Below are 18181 nucleotides of genomic sequence, written 5' to 3' on the forward strand. Positions count from 1 at the left end.
GCAGCCTCTGATTGAACAAACGCACCTACCACTTGCCAGATTTTCCACTGCTTCTGTCCTCCTCATTGGGTCCAGAAGTCTCTCACTGGCTTCCTGTGTCACCAAAGGGAAGCCTCTGGGCAAAACTCACCAGCCAGAGATGGCTGGAGTCTTCTCTCGCCACTCTCACTGTGCCTGGCTGCACAGAAGCTGTTACTTGACTGCCATCTTTTTTCCCTCCTCAAGTTCTGTTTTCTTTTAACTAGCAACTGGCATGCTGTCTCAACAGCCACCAGGTCTGTCAGAGCACAGCAGTGAGGATGCCACAAGAGAAAAAAGAAGAGAGGAAGAAACAGCTGAGCAGGGTCACATGTGAAAACAGTGCACTCCGTGGATTAAGAGGTGTCCCTGTTAGTGCAGACGAGCTGCACTAAGCTGTGGTTTGGGAAAGTCTTCTTTTTTGTTCTTGATGGTTCTAGCACTCTGGGAGACTAGGTGGGAGGATTGCTTAAGGTCAAGAGTTCTAGAACAGCTGGCGCAAAATCAAGACCCTGTCTCTACAAAATAAGAAAAATTGGCCAGGAATGGTTGAAGCCAAGATTTGAGAGTAGGCTGGACATCATAGCAAGGTCCCAGCTCTACAAAAAGTGTAAAGAAATTAGTTGGTCACATTGGTGAGTGCCTGTAGTCCCAGGTACTCAGGAAGCTGAGGCAGGAGGATCACTTGGGCCTAGGAGTTTGGGACCGCAGTGGGCTATGATTTAGTCAGTGCACGCCAGCCTGGTAGTGGAGTTATGCTCTGCCTCTAAAAAAATGAAATAAGAATGAAAACATGAGGAGACTTTTTTGAAGGTTAAAAAAATCGTTTTATATAAATTGTGGTATAAGGAAATAGATTATGACAATACTTTTTATTTTTGATAGGGTTACAGCAAATAACAAAGAGAGAAACAGAAACAAAACCCAGGACCTTGAAGGACCAAATGATTATCTTCGAACAGTGTGGGTTTAAAATTTTTTTCATTTTTTGTTTTTGTTTATTGCCAAACTTCTAAAACATGGATCTTCACCATCATGGAGAAAAAGCCCATTTGAAGGTGTCACTGTGGTCTAGTGAAGGTGATTTTTAAAAAGGACAAATCAGGTTTCCTCAGTTGCTGAAATCAAAATATGAGGTGGTTTTACTTTGTGAGCAAAAAGTATTTGAAACCAACTCCACTCATTGCATAAACAGTAATAAGGAGACCAAACATTTTGTTTTAAAAGTTACTTTCCAAATTTCAAATCTTCTCATATACCAGCAATTCAACCTGTGGGTCGCAACAACCCCTTGTAACAGTGAAAATACATCCTGCATATCAGATCTTTACATTATGATTCATGGCAGTAGCAAAATTACAGTTATGAAGTAGCAATGAAAATAATTTTATGGTTGGGGGGTCAGCACAACATGAGGAACTGTATTAAAGGGTTGTGGCATAAGGAGGCATCAGGAAGGTTGAGAACCACTGTCATATACAGACATGATATTCAAGAGCTAATCTAGAAGAAGGGGTGTCTTTGTATGTTAATAAAAATACAACAGCTTCGGGATAATTTGCTCTATTTTGCACATAGTACTTCTATGCCTCTTCAGCAAAAACTCATTTATGGCAGATTTCAACGAGGCTGTGATTGAATTAGAGAGGCAAGGTGATAATACGGTAGGAGGGACCGTCTGTGTAAAAGCCCCTGGCAGGTGGATCTCCACATCTGAGCTACCTTCAGAAGCAGCTGAGGAGGACAGAGAAGACTCACATGGAAATGAGGCCAATCATTTCTTTTTTTACATCTCAACTTTGTATAAGAGGTAAATGTAAAAGAGTGAGGTTTCAAGACTGGAGTAATTGATATGGCAAGTGCTGACTGAGGCCAAGTCAGTGCCAGGCACAGTGTGTGCACGTAGGGCCACCAGGCCCTCTACTCCAGAGCCGTAGGCAGGACTAGATCCTTCATGTCAATGACCAGGTGCAGAATAGTCTCAGGGGGACTTCACTTCCTTGATATAGAAAACCACTTGAAGCCAAGGATGCTGAAGTTCAAAGTGAGGCTCTGCCCTACCCAGCCCTCCCCATGAAGTCCCCAGAAAACGCAAAGTACAAAAGGCTCTCCATTAAATATAGGAGTTAGCTGATTCCTGGCACCTAACACTCTCCAAGCAACACTAGTTCTCTGCCCTGAGTATAGATTAGAACCACCTGGATATTTGGAAGGAACTATAATATTTAGGTCCTACCCTATATCTGTGCTGTCCAAAATGATAGCCACTGTGGCTAGTTAGCACTTGAAATGTGGCTATAGCCAGGTAGGAAAATTGTAATATTTTTAATGCATTGGGTCAAATGAAACATTAAAATTAGTTCGTTGGTTTCTCTTTATGTTTGATAATATGGCTACTAGGAACTAAAATTACACTTGTGGTGGCATCATGTCTCTGTAATGGGAGCACTGCCCTATGGCTTTCCAGGCCTGGTGTTTGTTAGATGACCCTGGCTCTTTTGAAAATGAAGATTCTGATTCCACAGCACTGGGCTGGCCTGAGCATCTGGGTTTCTGACCCAGGTACCCAGGTGGTGCTGCTGTAGCTGCTTCCTGAATACCTGCTGGGTAGCAAGACCTACACCAGCTGCATCTGGGGTTCTCTCTGGCTGCAAGGCCCTGAACGTGTAAAGGCGCCTGGGTGGATTTTAACCCAGAGTCCATCCTGAGAACCAAGCAAAGGCTGGTAAAAGTGCATGTGACTGTTGATCCTATAGACTGAGGTTGGTTGTAGATTCTGGCCCTGAACACCCTATCGTGTGCCAAGCTCTAAAGTATATAAATGCCTGATTCAATGTCATAACTGAACTCTACCCCATACTTATGACCTGATTTTCAAAAGGTACACAGTGAATTGCTAGAATGCAACTGTATCGCCATTGTGCTAAATGTAGGGAGACAGGCCCCACCTGCCAGAGTCCTGGATCCAGACTCCGCTGAATGTGCCAAGTCCTCCTGCTCCGTCTTTTCCCAGTGTCTACTATAGGATGCCTCATAGAATCAATGGTGGCTGTGCTGGGTTTGCTTATGATGAGATATACTTTAGCTTATATGATAGTACACAGAATCAGTCACGAGGAAAACAAAATACTATACTTTCTAAGTGAGCACACTTTCATTTGGGGTGATAAAACATGTCCCAAACATTTTTGGTCCTTTGCAACCCTTGTATGGGCCAGGACAGACTCAGAACATTCCAAGGTGCTAATTGAAAAGGAATCCTGGGGAAGTAATTGGTACTTGGTCCAAAGGGTTTATTTCTGTGGTTACCATTGCATCCATCCACTTGGCCTCATCAGAACAAGCAGCTCTGTGCTGTTATCCCAATAACTAAGAATTACTGGAAATGTTGGCAACCCAAAAAGTCACTGGTTCCCAAGTTCCCCTCAACTCTAAACAGTACTACGTGTAAGTTCTGGATCTCAGTGCTGCCAAAATCCAAAGATATCTCAACTCATGCCCAAGGGACTCTCTTTGTCTATCAGGACTTGTGCAATGGTAGCCCAGCTCATCTTAGAACTCTTCATTTTGTTATCACCCTAGTAAAAGGAAGCTTTGCGTGCAATTGTCTAGCCAGCAGGATGAGATGGAAATGCAAGGAAACAAGTGTTAATTTCTATATTATTCTGCAATAAATAAAATTTTGTTTTCTTCAAAGTACATATGGAATGTTTATATTTTGATAGGATGTATATCTGAGCCATCATATATATTAAATTGGAAAGCAAACAATGTCCATAGTCCCTGCCCTATGGATCTTACATGTTAAAGAAAAAAAAAAAACTTTAGATAATGTCATTTGCTATAAACAGAAAGCCTTGCTATAAAGGAGAAAAATGTACAAAATCTTTCTGGTAGGATAATGGCCCTAGTCAGGAGTTCAGGAAAGATTCACTAGGAAGATTTCTGATTTAGGAGGAAAGAATTAATGAAGTTTAAGTGAATGAGATGATGGAGCCTTTGCAAAATGAAGAGTTCATCTTCAGTCTGCCCGTTTGCTGAGCCACTCATTTTTCTTCCACAGCAGATAGGACCTTGGATGTTGACAAAGCTAATGAGGTCCTCATCATTTCTGATGACCTTTGGAGTGACCACTATGGGTGTATCAAACAGGATCTGAAAGGCTACGCTGAGAAATTCAGCTTCCGAATTTGTGTCCTGGGCTCCCCTAGGTTCACTCTGTCAGCCATTATGAGGATGCGGATCTGGGAGTTTGCAAAGAATCTGCTTTCCAGTGAGGACAGATCCAACTGGCTTTAGAACTTGGATTCTGGACACTGAGTTCGATAAAGGGAATTCAGCCAGCACTGTGCCTCCACCTGCACTGTGGGTGAATCTCTGGTTACACGGAGTAGGGATTTTGCTGGATATGGGCATCACAAATATGACTTTTTGTCACCTTAGTAATGGACCCACGTCTTCACATTGAGCAACATCTCTCCAAGCATCTTATTTCTCTAGCATAGCCCACAATGGGCCAGTTAAACCAAGAACACCAAAAACTATTATTGGAAATTACTTTTTATTCATGTTTATGAGCTTTTCCACTTAGTAAACATTTTCTTCAAAGTAACCACAGACAATTATGGGGCACTTTATAAATCACAAGCATAAATAAATAAGAAATTAAATTATATTATAAATATTAACTAAAATCATATTCATACCCTTTTGGTCTCAGGCTTATATTTCTTTTACTGTTAATATGTTTAAGCTCCCAGATTAATTTTTATTTTATAATAATAATAATTTTTTGGAGACAGAGTCTCAATGTATTCACCTTGGGTAGAGTGCTGTGGTGTCATAGCTTATAGCAACTTCAACTCTCGGGCTCAAGTGATCCTCTTGCTTCAGCTTCCAGAGTAGCTTGGACTATAGGCTTCTACCACCATGGCTAGCTAGTTAGTTTTTCTATTTTTAGTAGAGAGGGTTCTTGCTCTTGCTCAGTCAGTTCTCAAACTCACAAGCTCAAACAGTCCACCCACCTCAGCCTCCCAAAGTGCTAGGATTATAGGTGTGAGGCAGTGTGCCTGACCCCAGATCAATTTTTAAATAGTTTTCTATTTCTGTAAGATAAACTTAGTTTGTTTGGGAAGTTATGAATTAAACTAACATTAGGATATCAGATTATGTAATTTTCTAAGTTACAGGGAAACAGTAACTTTTATTTATAGCAAGAAGGTATGAATGCATAAACAGTACAGACATGGATCAATCCGAGTATAATATCCACAATTGAAAAGACAACACCCATAGCCGGGCGTTGTGGCGGGCGCCTGTAGTCCCAGCTACTTGTTAGGTTGAGGCAAGAGAATCCCTTAAGCCCAGGAGTTGGAGGTTGCTGTGAGCTTTGTGAAGCCACGGCACTCTACCAAGGGCCATAAAGTGAGACTTTGTCTCTACAAAAAAAAAAAAAAAAAAAAAGAAAAAGAAAAGACAACACCCTGCATAAAATATCTTGGGCTGCATACAACTTCGTAAAGGACCCAACGTTGTTGCCCCAAACAGCCTCCTCCAACCATCTGCCGACGCAATAAAACTATTTATCAAAGAACCCCTACAACCCCTAACATCCTCATCCCTACTATATGTAATTGCCCCAACCCTAGCTTTATCCATTGCCCTTATCATATGAACCCCACTACCAATCCCATACCCCCTGATCAACATCAACCTGGGCGTACTATTTATCCTAGCCACATCCAGCCTAGCTGTATACTCAATCCTGTGATCGGGATGAGCATCAAACTTAAAATACGCACTAATTGGAGCACGACGAGCAGTAGCACAAACTATCTCATATGAAGTAACCCTGGCCGTCATCCTACTATCCATCCTCCTAATAAGTGGAACATTTACACTATCAACCCTGATCCTAACTCAAGAACACTCATGACTCCTACTTCCATCGTGATAAATGCAGCAGTAGCACATGTGGGTGTGTGGAGGGTGACAGAGGCTGGGCGGGTGTCAGGAGGGTGGTGGGACTTGGTAAGCTGCAAAATGGGCTAAAGCCCAGTGACAGATGGACTCCATTCTTTAATCCTACGTAGCATGTATTTTACTATTTCATCTTTGGAGATTGATTATTTCTTATTGCTTTCATATACCTTTACCTGGAGAGCCAAAGACTTGTTCTCGCTGCTCTTCTCTTCCTTCCTTGGTCCATGAAGGAGGGTGGGGCAGAAGAAGCTGCCTCCATGCTTGTCAAACAGCCACATCCATCTACTCTATTTTTTTTTTTTATTAAATCATAGTTGTGTACATTATTGCGATCATGGGGCACCATACACTGGTTTTATACACCATTTGACACATTTTCATCACACTGATTAACATAGCCTTCCTGGCATTTTCTTAGTTATTGTGTTAAGACAATTTCATTCTACATTTACTAAATTTCACATATACCCTTGTAAGATGCACCGCAGGTGTAATCCCACCAGTCATCCTCCCTCCACCCACCTCCCCCTCCCTCCCCTCCCTTTCCCCCATTCTTAGGTTATAACTGGGTTATAGCTTTCATGTGAAAGCCATAAATTAGTTTCATAGTAGGGCTGAGTACATTGGATACTTTCTCTTCCATTCTTTTTTTTTTTTTTGCTTTTTTGTATATGCAAGTAGTTTTAATATAGTCCACAAGCTCTTTGATTCTTCTTTCTCCGAAAGGTGAAGTCTAAATTCCCTCCCCTTGAATGTGGGCCGCATTTAGGGACTGACCTCTATTCATGTTATGTGGCAGAGGTCTTCTGAGGCTAGGTCATGAAAAGGTTAACTTCTGCCTGGCTCTGTCTCTGTCTCTTAGACCACTCACTCTGGAGGAGGCCCACCATCAAGTCATGAGAACCTTCAATCAAATAGCGTGTGCACAGGCCCGTTGGAGGAACTGAAGCCTCCGAGAACTCACCAGTGTGTGAGTGAGTGAACTACCTACAGTGTGTGAGTGAGTGAACTACCTAAAGACGGATCCTCCAGCAAAATTCCATTTTCTTCAAGGATTTTCCCTAGGCCATGTAACCTTCTTTCTTCCGAACCGCTACATTTCTTTTCCGTATTATTTTTGCTCTAATCATATATTGCCTCATTTCTTCATCTGTTATAAAATTTCTCATTTCTCTGACAGTTTTCATAGGAATCAGTGAGGATTTTCATTCATTTAGTAGCTGTTGGCCTTGTGTCCCCCTCTCTCTACCTCTCAGGTCTCACTGAAGAGCTGGGCAAAGTAGAATCTCACTTTGGGGAGTTTTAATTTAGAAGTACAGTAGGGGGTTTGCCAGCTCCATATACCGAGGGCGGAGGGTTTGAACCCGGCCCCAGCCAAACTGCAACAAAAAAACAGCCGGGCATTGTGGCGGGTGCCTATAGTCCCAGCTACTTGGCAGGCTGAGGCCAGAGAATCGCCTAAGCCCAAGCCCTGGAGGTTGCTGTGAGCTGTGATGCCATGGTACTCTACCAAGGGTGACGAAGTGAGACTCTATCTCTAAAACAAAAAATAGAAGTACAGTACGGTAGCATTTGAGGTTAACAAGTATTGTACAAAGTTGAGATAGTGTTTTACGTAAGTCTCACTTTGTGTACCAAATTGGAAATAATGTAATTGTGACAAAATAGGAACCTGGATTTGCCTGGAATCCTGGCCCAGAGTCTGGGAGGCCCAGCAGTACAAGATCTCTATTCTTGGTTTACTGTTAGCTTCCTGTTTATGTCCAACACTCATAACACCCCACGCCCTTGCAGAGTTTGAGCTGGCATGTGGCGTTTTGGTCCTTGTGACTTAACAGTGTAACTAAAGAGCTTCGTATTATGCTGGCCCAAGCTGGTGCCTAATAAACCGTAGCAGCCATCATCCCCAGTATTATTGTCATTGTTGACTCTTCACTGGCAAGCATGGGTTCTACTTCTCTATCTCCCTAGACCAGGCGTCCTCAAATTGCAGCCCGCGGGCCACAAGAAGCGGTGTGATTGTATTTGTCCCCGTTTTGTTTTTGTACTTCAAAATAAGGTATGTGCAGTGTGCATAGGAATTTGTTAAGTTTTTTTTTTTTTTTTTTAAACTATAGTCTGGCCCTCCAACCATCTGAGGGACAGTGAATTGGCCTAGTAGCTATCCAAGGGTTGAGATTTTTAAAAAGAAAAAACCAACAAAAAAAAATTTTTGAATTTTCCACCAGATTTAAAGGGTAAAAGACACACATTCATGCATGAATTTGGGAGCATGGGAGAAAACAGAGGACTTGATGCAACAGTGCAGGTCGGCTTAGTGATCCAAACATTTCTGGCAACCCCACCCACCCTCTGAGAGGTGGCAGCAGGTGGAAGGTCCCCTCAGGGCAAGAGGTCAAGTATGTTGTAAAGGACTGGTTCTTAATGGACAAGGGGAGAGAGCCCCAGAACAACTGTATTTGATTTGGAAATTGGCTCCCTCTCTCCAGGATGATGTATTTTCAGCTTCCCGGAGACTGACTAGACTGGGAAATGAGGTGGGGGAGCCCCCGTGCGTCCTCTGCCCACAATGCCACTTGTGGAGGTGTTGGCCAGCTTGACAGTCTCTGGCTTCAGTCCTGCTTTTCTTTACTCTGGCCCTTGTTTTGCGTGTATAAATATTTAACTATTAACATTTAAGTTTCTTACCAGCTGGCTGGAATTGACAATAGACTGTATACATTTTTTGTGTGTGAATAATAAGTATCTTACAAGCAATGCCGAGATGCCAACATTAGAAAGTACAGTTTGCAGGCGGCCTTAGGCAGGCTGGATCACTCTTCATCCTCCCCTTCTGGCGCGGTCTCACTTTCTTCACCACCTTCAGCAGCCGAATCCACAGGTGTTGCTGTTGATATGCGCTCCCTGCAATAGGAAGACAATGGCAAGGCTTTTACTCTTAAAAGGAGCAATTAACTGGGTTATAGCTTTCATGTGACAGGGAAAGGGAGGGGAGGGAGGGGCATTAATGGGATTACACCTGCGGTGCATCTTACAAGGGTATATGTGAATCCTAGTAAATGTGGAATGTAAAGGTCTTAGCAAAATAACTAAGAAAATGCTACAAAAGCTATGTTAACTAATGTGATGAAAATGTGTCAAACGATCTATGAACCAAGTGTATGGTGCCCCACGATCATACTAATGTACACAGCTATGGTTTAATAAAAATAAAAAATAGAAAAAATAGGAGCAATTAAACTTCTCATTATCCCCTCATTTTAGATAAGATTTTTTTGTTGAGATGGAGTCTGGCCTGGCTAGATGTTGTGAGCTCATAGTAACCTCAAACTATGGGGTCCAAATGATTCTTCTGCCTCAGCCTCCCAAATAGCTTGGACTACAGGCACCTGCCACAACACTCGGTTAATTTTTCTATTTTTAGTAGAGCTCAGCATGGCTTTGAACTCTGAGCTCAAGCAATCGTGCTGCCTCAACTTCCCAGAGGGCTAGGATTACAGGCGTGAGCCACCGTGCCCGGCCATTGTAGATGAGATTTTAAATTGTTTCCAGTCATTTACCCTGCATCCCTCTTGTAAATCTCTTCCTCATCAGAAGACTCCTTGTCGTGAAGCTTCTAGGCCATGTTTTTCTTGCGTGTGGCATTGAGAGGTCTGTACATATCCCTAAGCCAAAGTGGACACCTTAACCAGAAAAAGCCCTCCTAGAAAAGAGAAAGGCAGGTATTAATTCTGCATTTCTCCTGTTTTCTCTGGCCACAGCACTGAATCTTCCTCAAATTTACCTGGCTTTCACTCTGCGATGAGCATCTCCTATGCAGAAAGTCAAAAAAGCCCCTTGGGAAAAAACACACACACGAGACAATTAGTGATTCCTGCCATTTCCCAGGTCTCCCACGATGTACACCTCTCGTTTTATTGGGACTAAATCTGTGGTTCGGTCCATAATCACAGTGGGCAACATCATTATGGACCTGGAATCCTGAAAATCATTTCATGGAGAGACTTCCAGAAGCTCTCCACGTCTGTTTAAGAGGGCCCCGTAATGTCACTGGGGGGACCTTTGCGCAAGGCTTGGTGGGAGGTACAGGGAGGATTTTCAGCCCCACTTACCCCATTGGCCAAGTTCCCTTGTACAGTGAACAAAGTGTACAAACACACAGGCCAGAAGTACTTCACTCTCCAGAAGCATTTTACATCAGTCCCTTTCAAACCTAGTACCACAGATAGCCTTTGCTGGTGGGTGAAGGATAAAGTGCTTCTATTCTCCTAGAAGCTTTATCCTATCAGGTGAGTCCCGTCAAGCAAATGCCTGGGTCCAGCTAGAAAAATTATTGTCATACTGCAGGCTATTTCATACTGCAGTAGTTGTAAAATCAGTTTAAAGGACAAAATATCCTTTTTGAATATGAGCAGAATAGACAAAAAATCAGACTGTTTCCACATCTACTCATGTCTACACAGCATGTGCGTATTGAATTGTGATATAAAATGTGACTCACAGCCCAAGTAGAGAATAATCAATGGAGAAGTCCCCAGCTGGAAAGGGACCACCCTCTTTCTGACACTAGCACTGGGACCATGGAGCAAGGTAATTTCCTTTTCTCTGTCTCCGTTTTCTTATTATAAAAGGAAGAGGCAAAGTATTATTTAAGGTCTCTTCTAGTTAAAATTCTCTGACGTTTGGATAAATAGAGAATGGAGACCCCAAAGCAAGTAGAATGAGAAGGTAGGTTTTCCTGCCACTCTAGAGGAAGGATTCATATATTCTTGAAGGAGCCTTGAAGGAGACTAGCTCCCTTGCCCCTTCCCCAGAGCCTCCAAAAAGGCCTCTGGCCTGGCCCGATGCCCGCCACCGGAAGGAACAGGCACAACTACAACCCCCGCCCCTGCCTTCCCTTGAAGGACTGGTGGCAGCAGATTCGTCCTTGCCACTCCTGTCCAACTCAGCTTTGTCTGGGGAGCTAATTTTGCTGGATCCAGGCAAAGCACTAAGGCAGGTAAGTATTCTTCCTGCCTCTGGCAGTTTCCTCACTATAAAACGGAAGGATTGAAAGAGATGAGTTCTAAGTTCTCTAGTTCTAAAATTCTAATTTAAATCGCCAGACCAGTATTTACCTCCTTGGGACTGAGCCTGATTCTACATCTGTCCTTGCTGCTCTTCTATGAGAATAAATCTGTTTTGGAAGAAAACAATCATGATTATCCATCATAATGACCAGTATCTCCAAATCTTTATTCATTCCTTTCAAGTCTTACCTACCCAGTGAGATAACTTCTATTTATCTATCTTTCCTTTCCTTTTTTTTTTTTTGAGACAAAACAAAAGGTGTCACCTGGGTAGAGTACTGTGGTGTCACAGCTCACAGCATCCTCAAACTCTTCGGCTTAAGTTTTGTGGCAACCTCAAACTCTTGCCTCAGCCTCCCAAGTAGCTGGGACTACAGGTGCCCACCACAATGCTTGGCTATTTTTTGGTTATAGTTGTCATTGTTGCTTGGCGAGCCTGGGCTGGATTCGAACCCCCTCCCAGCCACCCCCACCCCCACCCCGCAGCTCTCCTGTATGTGGCTGGTGCCCTAGCCGCTTGAGCTACAGGTGCCGAGCCAGCTATCTATAATTTTTTATTAGAGATAGGGTTTCACTCTGTCACCTGGGGTAGAGTATACTGGTATGATCATAGCTCACTGTAGCCTCAAATTCTTGGGCTCAAGTAAGCCTCCTGCCTCAGCATCTCAGATGCTCAAGGCAGCATCTCCTGCCTCAGCTACTAGTTCCTAGTAGCTGGAACTACAGGTATGCACCACCATGTCTGGCTAAAAGATATATTTTCTGAAGACATAAATTATTTTTCTGAGACAGTCTCACTCCGTTGCCCTGGCTAGAGTACAGTGCCATCACTATAGCTCATTGCAACATCAAATTCCTGGGCTCAACCGATCCTCTTGTCTTAGCCTCTAGAGCAGTGTTTTTCAACCTTTTCACAGCACACTCGAACCTACAGTTAAACTTTGGCAGCACACTTAAATTATGGTGATCAAATAAAAGAGTAAAAAGAGAATATACTTACTGTGCTTTGAGCTTCTTTTGAACATAATTTAATAACGCCCTTTAAAAAGTTTTTCACGGCATACCTAAGATCCTGCCATGACACACGTGTTGAAAATCATTGCTCTAGAATACCTGGAACTTGAGGTGCACACCATGACCCCTGGCTAATTTTTCTTTTAGTAGAGACGAGATCTCGCTTTCACTCAGGCTGGTCTCCAACTCCTGAGCTCAAGCAATTATAATCCTCCCTTATAATCCTTAGGATTATAAGCATGAGCCATCGCACCTGGTCTGAAGACAGAAATTCTATCCTGTTTAATGGTTCTTTGGCTCTTTCCTTGGTATCTGCAGGCAACTCATTCCAGGATCCACTCCCCTCAGCCTAGCATACCCAAATCCAAGGATGCCAAAGTCCCTGTATTAACAGGTTGATTATCCCTAATCTGAAAACCTGAAATCCAAAATGCTCCAAGATCTGAAACTTTCTGATCACCACCATGACACTCAAAGGAAATGCTCACTGGAGCATTTTGGATTTTAGATGTTCAGATTAGGGATGCTCAGCTGGTTAAGTATAATACAAATATTCCAAAATTTGAAAAAAAATCTGATATCTGAAACACTTCTGATCCTGAGCATCCAGATAAGGGCCACTTAATCCGTATATCAGCCAGGTTCTGCTCCCATCTGATAGACCAGGAGCCACTTGGTCCACACAGCTCTCCTCTGCTTCATTCTGTCCTGATCTTGGGGTTCTTTCTTGGATAGCATCTATAAGAAAATGGTTTGCCACATTTTTAAGTTCTCAGGGGAGGGAAAATGCTTCACCATATCCTCCAAGAAATGGTGACAAACCTCACAGAGAGACTAGGCCCAGGCAGGCTGGAGTATTCAGAGAAGGCATCAGAAAGAAAGACGAACTTGAATTTGAACAGAGTCACAGGATTTCCATGGGCAGAGTTTAGTAAGAGAATTCTGGATGGGTAAAGGCACAGATGAAAGCAGGGATACGCATGATGTGACTGGGATATGGTGTGGGCTGCTTTGGCTAGAACAGAGGGTTGCCACAATAGAAAAAGTAAATCAAATAAGGTAAATTAGGTTGGATGGTGGGGTAAAATCATGATTGTCAGCTTATTAAACCATTCTTTTAATATGCTAGCACCTACATGTTGGGTAAAGTAATAGGCCATTATGAAATGGCCTATTGAACAAAAGGTAAACACAGGCAAGCGCCAGGAACAGGCCACTGTAAATTTGACACACTTTGGAATAGCCAGGTGCAAGGTTTAGCTGAGGTGCTTTAACTGAACCTGTGTAGACAATGCCTTGCACAGTGGAGAAGGAGGATGCTACCTGAATCTAATGAATCTATAAGATGACACCTCTATCTCTTGCTGTGTCCTTTCTCCCCAGGGTAATGACAGCTCCGTGAGGGTGGAGATAATACATCTCTTGTCATTTCAGCAACAAGGAAAGAAATCAGTGGTAGAATGAGAGTGATTGGTGAGTACATAAAATTATTGACAGTTTTGGGTTGGAAAAACTTTCCTATCACTTCAACTTTGGCTTTCTTAAACTTAATTTCTCCAAATAATCTAGTGGTTTGTTATCTTGGTTTCAGTTCTATAGCGATCTCCTGGGAGAGGGGTTACTTTAAAAAAATCCTTGGTATATATTACAGTAAAGAATAATGCATACCTTAGTCGTAGTGACTGAAGAGGAATGTCAAGTAATAGTAGGTGGGATAGTGGCTTTGATTTTCAGTTCATGAGTACTGAATCTATTAGCAAGGATGTTATTCTAGAAACCTGAATGATTGTCCTTACCTCAATAAGACAGAAAATTATAATCAAAATCATCACTATTACAGTCACAGATATTGCCAAGATGAGTTTGTTGTTATAGCCATATCCTGGAACTCCTTTAGTGAGCTACAAAAGGGAAAGAATAATTAAAAAACCACCAAAGAGATGGAAAGAATGAGATTTAACTATTCAAAACTCCACCCTCCCAAGTAAGTAGCTTATAGGTTCTTAAAGAACAAAGCAAATCTAATGTGTTACATAATCTTACTATTAAGTATTTTGTTCTACATCTTCTTTATCTTGAGTGTTCTGTCTGCTTCATTCTCTAAATGAGCAAAGTGGGAGATCACTGTCATGGCCAAAATTACATGGCCAAGATAAAATATGGACTTGTCTACCCGGGCCTTGCTGCATGGATGCTTTCATGGTATATTCTAAACCAAGGGTATCCAACCTTTTTTTCCTCTGCCACACATGGGAAGAATAAGAGTTGTCTTAGGCCGCAGAGTAAATACACAAATACTAATGAAAGCTGATTAGCAAAAAAAAAGAAAAAAAAAAGGAGGGGGTGTCTGTGCATACTTTTCATGATATCTGACACCACATATAAGTGAAAAAAAAGTCCTCACAAAATCATCATGCGGCCCACAGGCTGTAGGCTGGACACCCCTGAACTGATGGAAAAGTCCAGGTCTCATGTTCCCGTAGTCATCCTTACCTCACTTGACTCCTGCTCTTTCTGTTCAGCCTGGGCTTCTGTGCTCTCGTTGATGTAGTTCTCAGTCTTCCACTGATCTGTATCCCATTCTGCCTTGGATACTTTTACTTCTTGCTGCTCACTCAGAAGCTTCATCAGGAGACCTGTTCTAGAGATGAGCTTGGCACAGGCCAGTTGCACATGGGTCTCAGAGCAGTCCATTTTCAAAGTCCAGATAACGTGAGAAATGAGCCTTCTCACGTCGTTGTTGGGGATGAGGGATCGGAGCTGCTGGTTTAGCTGCATTTCAAATTGATCACCCGGGGACGCGAGCAATGGGTAAGTGAAGCTTTTTTCCATGTTGGGTAAGTCAGTGCCCGTGTTGTGGTATTCCCACAGAGTTTCATTGATTTGTTTAACAGTCGGTATTAAGAACGCAGTCCCAGTGGAATCTATAGTGGAAGGATTCTTATCATTTGTACTTTCAGAGATAGTTTCTTCAGGTATAGCAGTGTTTTCCATAAAACTGTTTTCTTCAATACCATTTCCTAGAGGGGATACAGTAGTGATTTCTGTAACAGATTCTGAAGGAGCAAGTGATTCTGGAAAAGGATTCTCCTGAGGACTCAGCTCTTCTGAAGGTGGAAAAACCCCATGTGACGGGGAATTTATAAGGCTCCTTACTGCAGAGAATGGAGGCCGCTTTACAGGCATCTGTCCATGGAACACTGTTTCTTTTCTAAACTTTTCACTTAGTTTGGCCGCAGGTGTTCTGTGGGCCACATGGGAATGAGGTTTATGAAAGCGGTATTTTCTTCTAGAATGTACAATTGGTTTACCAGCTTCCATACTTTTAACTCTAGCATTTGCATCTTCTAAAACAAAAATGGTGTCGCTCATGTCTTTTGATTGTTTTTTAACCTCAGGTAGGGATTTTGAGGTGGCAGAAGTAGAAGGCATGCCAATATACTGTTTGAAGAAAGAAGAGACCGCAGCCTTGTGCGTCTGCGTGAAGGAAGGCTCGGTGTGGAAGGAGCTTCCCACAAACTTCCGAGGCCTCTGCACCACGTCAAACTGTGTCATTTCACTCGGGATTGGTTTCCCAAGCGTTCTTTCTTCGGCCACTTTCTTCGCTGTCGGCCAGGTACCCTGTTTCCTCTTGATTCTTGCCTCCTGTAAGAGCTTTCTCCGTAGGAGCTTGGGCCCTTTGAGGAATAGCGTCACTTTCTTCAGCCCCCTGTCTCCACTCTCACTCTCTGTCAGGCTATTTTCCTGTGATTCAGCAGTTGCCACTTTTTTGGGAAAGATTTGGCGTTTAAGTTTGGGACCTAAAAGGCCAGACTGCATAAGCATGGCAGATTTTTCTTTCTTTTTAACCTCATCGATTTTTTCTTGAATTTCTGCATCTAACAAATTTTCCAGGAAATAGAGCTTCCTCAGTTTATTTTTGTAAGCTGAATTGCTGGCTCCAGGTTCAAGAGGCTGAGCCTTTGTATTGTTTTTCATATGACTTAGGGGCTTCTCTCCTTCCTGCACATTTGAGAAAAGCAGTTTAATGAATGGTAATAATGTTGATTCTACATCTTCTAGATTTCCCTCTGAGAAATAAGGCAATATGTAATTAAGTGCACTAATGACATCGCTTTCATCATTGAAGTCCATCTGGTCACTCGTGAAGCCTGACAAGCCGACGCCATTTTTATTTGCGGATACCTCTGGCTCAATGGTCAGCTCGGTGCTCGTGTGCTTCTTCCGAGCCTGTAATACCTTCATGAGCGCTCCCTCCGCATTTCCTACACTTGCTTCTTCAACTGTCAAAAAAGAAGAGACTGCTTTTGACGATGGAAGGCTGATGGCATAGCTTTTTGCCAATCCACAGCCATATAACCCAGTCAAAGAAATTAGGAGTCAGCAAACAGAAGAGTGCCACTTAGAGAGGAAAAAAAGAAACCCCAGTTTAAACCTATACAATGGAATAATAAAAGGAGAAAAATATCTTTGGGAAAAGTGGCTACCTACTCAGAACATTCCATAATGTGACATACAGTTACTCTACTTGGGGTTATTCCACTGGTCCCTCAAATCCACTTGCCCAGCACTCAGTAAATGCCCAAGATGGGAGACCCTTGCTCCCTGCTCCTGGCTGAACCAGCCCTTCTGCAGCCCAGACTGTCCTGCCTCAGATGCAGAGGGGGCATGCTTGTAGATGACTCTGATGAAAGACAGTTCCCTAAGGGGACCAAGAGAAGAGATGCTAATGTGGAGGCCCCAATCCTATTGCTAAGACGTCCTTATCTGGACATGGCCTTGTCATCTCCCCACCAGTTCCTCTTCTTGGCCCCTGCTCTCATGTATCCTAGCCCGGATAATAGGAGGTTCTGCACAGAAAAAACACTAGGTAGATTCTGGTTCTTTCCTCAATTTGGGCTGGGATCTGGGATGGAGGTTAAGAGGTTTTTAATTTCCAGATTACATGCTTATGTGGCATGTTCAATGAATCTAAGGAGTAACAACAATTTTAGATAAACATTACTTGACTTCCTAAAATGCAGAAAGGAAAAAGAACTTTTGTCAGATGCCCACTTTGCTTTCGTTTCATGTCTATAATTCCCAGCTTTACTTGTGGAACCATCCAAAGCTCCTAACTGCATGAAAAACAAGTGTACCATCGTGTAGCTGGGTTCCTGTCCAGAATTAAAAGTTTCTGTGGTAGTGGTTAAAGGTCAGAGGAGTAGGTAAGCATCATGAGAAATGAGGAACATGGGCTATGGAGAACCCAAATTTGGGGATAGAAGGCCTGAGAATAGGCTATAGCACTTAACGCCTCTGATCTTGTTTTTCCTCATCTGTAAAACAAGATTAAAAATGTTTGTTCTGCCTACTTTCAGGGGAGAAGAGATGAATACAATATAATATAATATGTGAAAAATTGTTTTGGAAAGTACGCAACTTTAGTATCACGGGTAGAGATCTGTATTCAAATTGTCTGGACATGAAAGCAGTCACATTTTGATGAAGTTAGTGCTAATAAACGTAATATGAGAAAAACACTTAAAAAAGCACCCGAGTGTTTGTTCTGTGGATATAAATGCTTTAGATTTAGAGCAAGTTCAGAGTTGGAGAGTCTAAGAATGGAAAAGCCCTCTGTTTCTTTAGAAGGGCCAGGTAGCAATTTCTGCTCATGCAACTGGAAACTCTCAGGCTCCAAATATCACTTATACTCTTTGTAAAAATAAACGAACCAAAACCCGATCTATACCTGTCCTGTAAGGCAAAGAGCTCTTGAGACGTAATGGATATAAAACCAGTTACAAACTTTGAGGAGCTGTAGAGACAAGTTATTGGTGGGGGGCAAAACACCAAGCAGAGACACAGTACAGAGTATGTGGCCGCTAATGTTATACTCTCCCCCTTCCGTTCCTTCCTCTCTGTCCTTTATGGATGTGGAACAGTTACATTATTAAATTATGTAATAATAATTGAGAACCTGACTTTCAGCCAGGGAGTAGTTCAGAAATACAGGGAGTTTAACTCTGAACGAATAAACGAGAATAAAGCAATTTCATCATTAGCTTAAAAATTCTCAAATTAAAAACTTAAAAAACAAAATAAAAATTAAAACAATT

The 18181-nt window shown here is 42.5% G+C and overlaps 1 protein-coding gene across 1 annotated transcript in view; it reads right to left on the reverse strand.

Moving 5' to 3' along the window:
- Positions 1-8813: 8813 nt before the first annotated feature.
- The window catches only part of LOC128579583 (leucine-rich repeat-containing protein 37A2-like), a 33799-nt gene continuing 24431 nt past the window's right edge, over positions 8814-18181 (reverse strand). The window contains 7 exon segments of the mRNA XM_053581589.1: positions 8814-8904; positions 9561-9703; positions 9785-9986; positions 10992-11033; positions 11118-11176; positions 13880-13984; positions 14577-16366. Coding sequence (XP_053437564.1) covers positions 8814-8904; positions 9561-9703; positions 9785-9986; positions 10992-11033; positions 11118-11176; positions 13880-13984; positions 14577-16366 — 2432 coding nt within the window.

The sequence above is a fragment of the Nycticebus coucang genome, unplaced genomic scaffold (genome assembly GCF_027406575.1).
Source record: "Nycticebus coucang isolate mNycCou1 unplaced genomic scaffold, mNycCou1.pri scaffold_69, whole genome shotgun sequence".
Lineage (NCBI taxonomy): Eukaryota > Metazoa > Chordata > Mammalia > Primates > Lorisidae > Nycticebus > Nycticebus coucang.